The 10,470-nt window shown below is 45.1% G+C and overlaps 1 protein-coding gene across 1 annotated transcript; it reads right to left on the bottom strand.

The window, feature by feature from the left end:
• Positions 1 to 5,749: 5,749 nt before the first annotated feature.
• On the bottom strand, positions 5,750 to 10,169 carry MRPL44 (mitochondrial ribosomal protein L44). Its single transcript, XM_068145534.1, has 4 exons — positions 9,962 to 10,169; positions 9,095 to 9,563; positions 7,328 to 7,506; positions 5,750 to 6,090 (listed from the first exon to the last, which is right to left on the bottom strand). Exons 1-4 carry the CDS (start codon positions 10,126 to 10,128, stop codon positions 5,919 to 5,921), a joined length of 987 nt encoding a protein of 328 aa, XP_068001635.1. The 5' UTR covers positions 10,129 to 10,169; the 3' UTR covers positions 5,750 to 5,918.
• Between the last annotated feature and the right edge of the window lie 301 nt (positions 10,170 to 10,470).

The raw sequence follows: 10,470 nt of genomic DNA, 5'->3' as shown, positions 1-10,470 counted from the left end.
TGACATGGGCATGCCTCTGTGAAATAACATGTGAAGTTCAAGGGAGAATGCAGATTTTTGAAGTACCTGCCAATTGGGAAAAACTGTTTCTTAACCAAGAGGAAAAAGAGAAATGCTCATCAGCATGTGACTTAAACAAAATTACTTGATTGACATGAAAAAGGAGCTATTTTTTCCCATGGCATGACAGGATTATTTCATATTTACTGCTCACATGCTTAAATAAGCTGATTATTTTAAAATTTCCAAACCTGAGAAAAGAGAAAGAAATGAACAATTAAGGTGTGGTGGGCACAGTAATGTTCCACATAGTGTCTTTTGGCAACAGGAAAAGAGAAAGTGTTCAGAACATGATTGCAGCCTGACCTCCCAGCAAAACCTTGGTTTGGTTTGTTTTTCCAGTTTTGTTTGTGGACAGGGGAGTTGATGGAAGAGAATGAATACATCCTCTGAAACAGCATAGTGAGTGAAAAAATGGGGAGAGTGCCTGCTCAGAGCAATACCCCAGTCATTATAAAGCAGTGTCTTGCTGACATAAGCACAGGAACATGGGAAGAACAGCCCTTGATGTGCAAGAGATTTACAAACAAAATGAAAAACACTAAACCACATTCTTCCAGGCTGCCACAGATGAGGAAAACTGGCAGGGAAAAGGAACCTGACAGTTAATAAATCATCACAAATATGGGAACAAAAGCTATTAGCTCAGTGACTTTTAACTAAGTCTCTTGTAATGGTTAGAATTTGTGACAGTTGGTATAATTTCCTTAGAGCTCTCCAAGTCCACCCTGACTCTCCCAAATTGCCAAGCTCCACTTTATGAACACACAGGGGGTTTGCAGCCTGCTCTGCTTTGAGCAGGCTTGTTTCAGAGCTCAGTAATTTACAACTCAAGGCTCAGCTTTCCAGTTTTTTAGGTTGAGTATATTCAAAGCCACCGTATAAACATGACTCTGATGCCAGAACTACCCTCCAGCTTATTTTTCCCTCTCTGTATATACATTGTGCCCACAGATAAGTGCCCAGCTGAAATGGTGACACATGCAGGGGAGAGATAGAGGCAGTGGGCACCCAGTCATGCCGATTAGCCACCAGCTGCTGCAGTTGGCTCAAGGTGACAACCACAGCCTTGGTAACTCAGAGTTAAGGTTGAGTGTAATAATTGCAAAGTAAAACCATTTCAGCACAGCAGAAAGTTTCATAGTAACTAATGAAAAATTTCCCTTGTTACTGACCCAGGCATTTGCCAGGGTAAGCTCTTGTTTTGCATTCCTACTCTGTCCATTGTTAACAAAGATCACTGTACAACCTACCTGACAAAGGGTTTAATTCTAGTTCATGCTTATTATTAACTGAGCACCCAACAGTGAATTTTCAGAGTATGGCCCAGTTTCAGCTTTGCTCCAAAGTTCTGTCTGTTTACTTTCTTTGCTAGAGCCCCTCAGCACTGCTGGTTAATGGCCACAACTGCCCCGAGTCCTCTCTACAGCCAGCTCCATCCTCATGGCCGTGGGATGTAGTATTGTGTTTCAAAAATAGAAATCATGTTTGAAAAGCATTCATTGCAGGGATCAAACAGAATCTGGTAAGAGAGGATTCAGTGGTAGATTCTGTCACTGCCAGAAATCCCTTGGGCAGTAAGGGGAATTCTTCTCCAGAGGAAAATTGTGAAGTGTATTCCAATTTTTATCATACTTTTATTTATCTAGGCCCTGATGGCTTTGGTTACTTGGAAGTGATGAGTATAGTACTCCAGTCAAGAAACACTGTTCAAAGTTGTTATTTTTAAATTGCCTGGGTTTCTCTCTCAATCCTCAATCAGCTCCTAAACACTTCATCTTACAGCCAAGCTCACAGTAGGCAGTTGAAACAACTCATTAAAAACTGACAAGTTCAACAAGAATCTTTCCAATAAATGAACCATTAAATATGTCACTTGCCTCTGAAACTTGAGAACAATCAGCAGCTTTGCTGCTAGTCAAGGTTTCTATGAACTTGGGCAGCCTGCCTCCTGTCCATGTGGCACACAGACTGACACATGGAAATTACCAGCAATCTCATTTTTACGTCATTCCTTAAGTTACAGGACACCAAGTCACTGAAGGTTCCCAGCAGCTGGGAGCAAAATACACAATGCCAAGGATCTTGAAGTGAAACTGTGGTTATGTGCATCTAGGCTAGTCCCAGGTTTCAGGTGCACCATGACGAGCTGCATTGCAGCATGCTCTGTGACATAGAGGATCACCTATAGCCTTCAGTGCTCTGGTTCTGTCCCACAGGTCAACTGTGGAACTTTGCACTATTACTGTGGCTATTTACTGACCCACTGGTGACCATTTGATCTTCCTAACTGGTCAAAAATTTCTTAGACAAGCTGAAATGGCAAACACCCCAAACCAGTGCCATTAGATGAAGGGGATCAAGTTAGAAAGATAAAAAACAATCTGTCTTTCCATGTTTGCTTCTCTACACCTAATACACCTCGTAATACTAAACTCCAAAGCTCAGCTGTAAGAGAAACTAAACGGTTTAGAGCTGGTTTAAGGTTTACCATAGCACTCAGTGGCATTAAGGACAAAAGAAATAGGGCTCTGCTAATGTTGCTGTGCTGCATCATCCCTTGTGCTCTGCCCTGCACAGCAGAGTGACAGCACAGCGTTTGATGTTTGGAATTCTCCGTGGCTTTTTATAGCAGCACCACGCCAGAGCAGCTTATTTAAATGTTTGATTTATCCTAAAACCCCAAACAGTTTGGTGTCAGAATCTTCAGTAAAAGCTGTGTCTGTTCACCAGCAATTTCAAACTCTCAACAAATTAAAGTCGTGGCATTTCCATCTCCTGACTTTAAGTTACAGCAATAATGAAGACCAGAATTGTTCCTGGACTTCTTTCTTTAAGAGAAAATTACAGCAAAATACCTGGTTGTGGCAACCAGAAGCAGATGCAGATGAGATCAAGGAGATGATACAAAGTGTTCTGTGATACTACTGAACAGCTCAAGACATGGGAGCTAAAGCACATACCGAAGACAGAAGTAACTCAATAGAAGTGCCTGAAAGCTTATCAAGAGTTCTTTCTCGAACTACTTAGCTGGGACCAGTGCAGTAGAACTTCTCTTACCTTTCTCAAGATAAAAATCACTTTTAAAACACTTTCTAGACAAAGACAAAGGATCTAGCCAGCAGAAACAGAGTAACCCAAGATTACCCACACACCGAGTTTATTCAGCACCTGGAACAAAACCAAGTCTAGACCAAAACCTGGCATTGCTTTTAAGAATTAATGACTGGTAGTCCATTTATTTAACAATTTTACTTACATCTGTGTCTGAGCACATTAGCATTTATGTGAATTAATGAAAAGATCAAGCAGGAAAAGCTGAAACAAGGATTAGCTTCTAGTACTGTATGCAGCTGTTAGTACCCACAGCAATCCTATTTTACATTAGTGCAAAAATACAGTGTTCTGGTTTGCTAACCGTAATTTTCCACTTACAAGAAATCTTGATTATGAGGAAAAGTTTGAGTGAGTTAAAGCAAGGATAAACGCAAATACAGCAACAGAAATCACAGAAACTTAGAATCACAGAACACTTTGGGTTGGAAAGGACCTTAAAGCTCATCTAGTTCCATGCCATGGACAGAGATATCTACTACTAGACCAGGTTGCTCAAAGCCCCATCCAACCTAGCTTTGAGTATTTCCAGGGTTGCCTCTGTAACTACTCTGGGCAATCTATTCCAGTGCCTCACCACCCTCTTGGTGAGGAATTTCTTCCTAATGTCTAATCTAAATTGAACTTCTTCAAACCATTACCTCTCATCCTGTCACCACATGACCTTGTGAAAACTAGCATGAACAATGATTCTGGTTGAAGAAAAGCTGCTGTTTTCACCAGACTTTACAGCTTTCTGTCAGTCTACCCAATCTTTTAATATCACTTTTTTATTGCTGATGGCTACTGACTCAGAAAAAAGAAGGAAAAGTTCTTGATCTGCAGTATGTAATGATCCCACTGATACAATGACAATTCCTTAAATATATGCTTGAGTGCCAGAAATTAAAGCACAGATACCATACAAAGTGCTTTTGTGACCTCTGGAAGCTTGAAAATAGGACATGTTTTCTTACAAAGCCTCCTTTTCCACTCACACTTCTATAAAAATCTGGCCCTTTCTTTCCATGTCCCCAAACTGTCTTTCTGTTGGAGCTCAAGGCATTCCATAGAAGTGCTACACAATAAATTGATTTATCTTGCATTACTCAGTTTTTTTTCCAGCACACTACTCAGTAATCCCCTTCTCCTGGGACTTAGGCCCATATGCAGGTTTTAAATATTCTTTTAAGGTGAAGTGCCACAAAACTGCTTTTTCATCTCTCCAATACATCAATCCTGATACAGAGATCAGCAGGTATATCAAACTTTGGATATAAAGACTCACCTTCACTCTTGACCTTTTAAAATAGGTAAAGGTAAGAGAAATACCTCATCTAGCAACTAAAAATAGCATGACCAATTTCTATCCTCTTTTCAGACTTTGCTGTTATTCCCCTGGAATACAGTGACCTTATTGGCTTTGCTTATGTAAGCAGTAAGATTGCTTGTGTAGAGTGCAGAATTCTGGCCAGGCAATTTTACACACACTTTATGCCAGACTGATCTTTCTGTTCTCCTTTGTATAGCTGAGCTTTCACACACCATCTCCCACGCTGGACTGCAGAAGCCTTGCCTTTCTGCAGCTATCCAGCTGCACAAGCATTTTATGCAGAAAGATGCAGGTCACAGCCAACTCTGGAGACACAGAGTCACCAGCTGCTAATCCTTCGCTTGAACACACTTGTACCTGTTTCCAGCAAGCAGAGCAGAGCTAGAGCCTATTCCTTGTGCCCAGTGCTGCACCATGGATCCACCCAGCAGCTGTGGCTCCAGCCTGGGACCTTTTGCAGCCAAGAGTCCTTCACACAGACTCATGCCAGGGGACAGACAGCAGTGGATACACCTTACCACCAGCCACATCAGATCTGCCTGAACAGCCACCTCTGGATTCATTTTTGCAAGACACATTTACTTGTTGTGTCTCTTTGCAACCAGTGGTCCCAACAGGATAGGGCAGAAACTCGTTGTTAACCACTCTCCCACATTCCACTCCTTCCTTGGAGGGCCCAGCTCATTTTTAACAAACTCTCAACTGAAGGACAGTCATTCCACAAGAGTCATAGTCCTCACACATCTCGTCTCCTAGGACACATACACAGCTTCTGGGACAGTTAATGGGAATGTGAGGCAGGTACACGAGTTACTCCCAACTGAATTTCCATTTACCTGGAGTTACATCAGAAGAGCTACAGGAGTGCAGGCAGTGCTTCTTTTTGCTTCAAGTGGATCGCCAACACAGTGTCGGTATCATGGACAGCACGCTTGATGCTTTCACAAGGTCAGGGCTAGTGGCTGGGCTTGATCCTAGAGGTCTTTTCCAGCTTTTATGATTCTGTGATCTAAACAAATGAATCCAGAAGCAATCCAAGAACCCACGCTGCACATGTAATTCACCTCTCTTGATAGAAATATCCTCACATCCATCTCCAAGGAGGCACCCATGAAAACTTTCTCTGTACAGAGAGGTTTTGTCACACATCATTAAGCCACATTCCAAACAACCTCCTGTGATGTATGGAAAAAACAACTCATCCACAAGGTACACGTTTGACACTAGGGTACTTAATGGTATGTTTAGGAAAATGAACATAAATTAAACTTGGTACAAAAGAAAAGACTTTATTGTAATACTATATTGGATTTCAAACTTTTAAGCACTGAAGACCAGAAAACCAAACCCGGAATTTTGTGTTCCTAAATACATCCACATTAAGCACAAAAGGCAGTAGTTTTGGGGAGAAAACAGAAAAGTCTTCTATCATCTAGTTACTGCTGATGGCCTTTGCTGCTGCCAGTGCTGGTTTGGGTTTTGAGTAATCCCAGGGTCTCCTGTTCTCTGTGTACCCATAGAGCTTCCGCAGTGCCACACGGGCTGCCTCTTCCTCTGCGGCAAGCAACGTTTCACCAGGACCTTCAGCTATGATCTTCTTGTCACTTGGGGAAGGGAAAAAAAATAAGATTTAAACCATTTTCATCATGGATTCCTGAGCACCACAGCATATCACAAATGAGGGCTGCCAGACTGCTTTTTGCCCTGATGTCTGTGAATACTGAAGGTACTTTCTGTATGCACACAGATGGATAAACATTTCCGCTGGTCTCTCCTGCAACGCTGAGTGATTGTACATTCAGCAATGGGAACTCCAATCAGAAGTGCGCCCATTTCCTGGAAGGGCACAACTCCCTGCATTTCAATTCCTAGCACATCACTGATTCTTGTTAGCTCTGTTAAAAACATGCAAAGTTGTTACTCTGGACAGTTCAAAGAACTGAAATGCTTCTGCCTTTCCTTTTCCCCTGGCAAGCGTTTTTCAAACCCCTTCCCAAGGCCCATAGAGAAGCTCTGTGTTATGAAGAATGTACTCAGCTCTGTCAAATCAACATCTGTGGGCACAGAACAGGAACGGTTTGTGAAGGGACACAGAGATTCCAGAAGAAAAATAATCAGAGTTCCTTTCTTTTATATAATGTAACAAATCTTAGAAGGCATACAATGCAAGGTATGGTATATCAGAACAATCTATGGCAGGCTTCACACATTTACCTGCAGCTCACATGGCCAAGACACAACAATATGTGTTTTGGTGGGAGAAAGTCCTGTTTTGTTCCAGAGGAGTGATAATTATCCTTGGACAAGAGACCAGGACAAGTGCTGACTACATCTGAAACAAGCACACCAGGGATGATTGGCACTGCTAAGTCTTGTCTGGATCAGGCACTCTTGCATACTTTACAGTGCCTGTGACTTGAAAACTAAGAAGTTTCTCTGGAATATAAACCAAGTCTCTCTCCAATCCCACCTGCTCTGATGTCTTTGTTTCCACAACCTCCCCTAAGCCCTGGATACAGCTGTGGTGCTTCCAAAAGTGTTCAGTTATGCTGCTGGTAGGGTCCAACTGTCAGCTCACCCAAAACACACCCAGGCTCCTCCATGCATTCAGTTTATGCTTTGAAGCCCTTCAGTCAGAGACTGTTGGTGTCTCATTACGTATCACTGCAGCAAGCCCTGGCCGGTGCTCAAAGGGCTGATTTTACATGGAACCCACACTGAGGTTTCTTTTCTGTAATAATGTGACCATAGAGCACAAGTAGAAAAGTAAAAAGACCATCTTCCCTCCTCCCCTCTCCCACAGCTGAAATCCATTTCACTTCAGATTAACAGGGTACTAACCAGTACAACCCAACGAAGTACAGGGGCGTAACTGTGCTGACTCCCAGCTGTCTGGTAATTCTTGGTTCTGGAGCAGAGATATTCCTCTTGCTCAGTTCTTCCACAAGTAAGCCCATAGGATTTATCACTTCCCAGATCTCAAACAGGTCTTTTCCAATCAGTTGGGGAATAAAAAAATCCTAAACAAAGGTATTTCAAAGTTACAATTAATGGGAAAGGTCGCAAAGGCTCCAGCTTCTGGTGTCTCCAAGTAACAATACAACACAAAGAGGCATTAATGCAGCTGACAATGAATTAAGAGATGAATAATGAAACCACCTCAGCACTCCATCATGGCTGGGCACAAGTGACTAGTGCTGCTGTGTTTGGCAGCTCTGGGCCCAATATAGCCACTGACAGGATGTGTCAACCACCCAGACATAACACAGGATCAGCACCTGCCTGAGAGGAGTTAGAGCAGCACCTGCATACATCTCTGAGTGTGAAGGTCACAACTCTGATGCTTCTGAGTAGGCAAGCTGTGCATCAGGGGAGTTCTGTGAACAGGCTGAAGGGATCACACAGATCCACAGGACTTTCACCCAGCCAGGCTGCTTTCCTGCCTCACACCTGCTGCTGGTCCTACAGACACCTCTCAATGGGCTGCCGTCATCAGGAAATTTAACAGACATTTCCTCACTGCAAAATTAGTGATGTTTCACTAAGTGAAAAGGACAACTTGAAGGAGAGGAGCTGCTCAAAGTTGTTACACTGCATTTGAATTTAAGCTGTTTGTATGAAGTATCTCTAGGCGCCTGCATTCCCACACAGAGATCAATAGAATCACTTTGGCTGCAAAGGCCCTTTAAGGTCCTTGAATACAACCATTAATCCAGCATGGAAGGTCATCACTAAACCATGTCCCTCAATGCCACACTACATAGCTTTTAAACTCCTCTAGGGATGGGGGACTCCATCATTGTCCTCAACAGCCTGTTCCAGGGCTTAACAACCCTTTCAGCAAAGAAATTGTTCCTAATATCCAGCCTAAACCTTCCCTGGCACAACTTGAGGCTATTTGCTGTCATTATGTCGCTGGCTTCTTGGGAGAAGAGACTGACCCCCACCTTACCCCAAATTCCTTTCAGGTAGTTGTAGAGAGCAAGGAGGTCTCCCCTCAGCCTCCTTTTCTCCATGTTAAATAATCCCAGTTCCCTCAGTCACCTCTCATAGGACTTGTTTTCTAGACCTTTCATTAGCTTTCTTGCTCTTCTCTGGATTCACTTCAGCACCTCAGTATCTTTCTGGATTTCTTACACACAACACCCCTGGGCTCAGCCCCTGCTTTTTGTAGAATGTGTTAAAATTGAAGAGAGGCCTGACCTTACAGAGAATGATTTCATTATTTCATAGTGCAGTGCATGGGATATAACACCTTCCTTTAGCAAGAGTCAGCAAATACTGAAACATCACCCTGACAAACCAGAAATAAATGATTTCCTGTGCTTAACCAGTGCTGTGCATCTTTAAGGAAAAAACCCCAAAACCAAACCAACAAAACCAAAACCAACAAAACCTCCTAAACCCACTGCAGAACACACCAGGCTCCCCTCAGCCACCACTCGACAGATCTCACTGTTGTGTTATAGCTAATGCTGATCTTCTGCCCACTTCCTTGGATCAAGATACAAGATAAAATATCTGGGTTTGCCTTTTTATCCTGTGATGTCTGAGGCTTTTAAAGGCTACTGTTGTCAGTACAAAGATAACTGACAGGGAATGACTCACCCTGACAAAGATCGCTGTTTTCTCAGGCCCACTGCTGTCGAGCAGAGCTCCTATCACAGCAAAAAATGTCCTCTGTAGCACATCTGGTGGGGCAGGAAAGTCTCTGCAGAGCGTCAGGTCCTGTATGGACAAGTTTTGAGCCACATAAGAAACTAGTTCCTGACTGGTAAGAAAATCAACAAGTGCTCCTGTTCCTGCTGCAGGCAGGTCTGGGTAGGCAGCTTCAAAGCACTGCGTCAGGTAAGAGCGTGCAAAAGCCATCCCCTGTTCGCCAAGTTTGCTGTTATCCTGGAGGTGGAGAGCAACTGCTTCCTGGTCCAGCCCCAGCTGTCGGCGCCTCGCCTCCTCACTTTCAATGTAACAGGAGTTAACAAAGGCTGTCTTGAGAAGATCCAACGAAAAATTCTCGTGTAGGCGGTGGCAAAAGGCTTGTATCTCGGCATGATAATCCCAGTTCGGCTTCTCTGACCTACGGAGATGGAAAAGGAAACAAATCCAGTAACAGAATGAGAAATGACCCGCGCTGCAAGAACCACGCCTTTCAGATAAGCGAAAGGAAACGAAAACGGAAATGTTTCTGACTATCAAAGCCAGTTTGTAAAAGTCTCAGTGTCAAACATGGTCGGCTCGCCCATCGCCGTTTTCCTGCCCAGGACGAGACCTGCACATCCAACTCGGGACCACGCTGGCACACGGAGCTAAAACTACTCTGCTCCAAATCGGGAGAAGATGCTGCCTGGGCGTTGGGATTTCATCTGCTTCTCAGCCTGCTGCACTCCCTTCCCCGAGCCACCCCCACTGCCTCCCACCCTGTCCACCCAGCCGAGCCGAGCCGGGACGGGCAGGCAGGGCCGGGCGCGCTCTCACCGCCGCCGTGGTGGCTCCTCCAGTCGCTGCTGCTCCAGGTAGGCGCGAAGCCACCGCTTCTTGTTGCGGTCGGGCGCTAGGACGATCCCGGCCCGCCCGCTCCCGGTCCGGGTCCGGGCCCCGGCCACTAGCCACCGCGCCGCCGGCAGGAGCAACCGAGCAGCCATATTGGCGGGTGCGGGCGGAGAACGATCCGGCCCGGCTCGGCTCTTCCCGGAAACAGGATCCCTTACCTCTAGTTCCGGGCGGAAGCGTTCCCGGCCGGGGACAGAGCCAGGCAGAGCGGCGGTGGAAGCCAGCGCGCTGCATGCCGGGAGAGAAGGAAATGGCATGGGTGCCATCAGAGCCTCCTCCTTTCTGCCCCGGCCTCACCTGGCCTCGCTGCCACCGTCGGTGATGCGAGGGTGGGAGCGGCGGTGCCGAGACTCCGCGTCCCATGTCGGAGCAGGAGGGTGGAGCGGCGCCTTCCATCCGCGCCTGTCAGGCCGGGCTGGGTGAAGGACCCCGAG

The sequence above is a fragment of the Melanerpes formicivorus genome, unplaced genomic scaffold (assembly GCF_026170545.1).
Source record: "Melanerpes formicivorus ecotype bairdi unplaced genomic scaffold, bMelFor1.0.p_v2 SCAF_12, whole genome shotgun sequence".
Taxonomy (NCBI): Eukaryota; Metazoa; Chordata; class Aves; order Piciformes; family Picidae; genus Melanerpes; species Melanerpes formicivorus.
The sequence above is the reverse complement of the archived record's forward strand: the minus strand, read 5'-3'. Positions and strand labels throughout refer to the sequence as shown.

Bases quoted from the DNA above. Each gene is read 5' to 3' on its own strand.
- MRPL44 (XM_068145534.1), bottom strand. From the start codon at position 10,128: ATGGCTGCTCGGTTGCTCCTGCCGGCGGCGCGGTGGCTAGTGGCCGGG. The intron at 9,564-9,961 runs GTGAGAGCGCGC...CCATCTCCGTAG, and splicing joins GAGGAGCCACCACGGCGGCG to GTCAGAGAAGCCGAACTGGG. The intron at 7,507-9,094 runs GTGAGTCATTCC...ACCTTTGTTTAG, and splicing joins AAACAGCGATCTTTGTCAGG to GATTTTTTTATTCCCCAACT.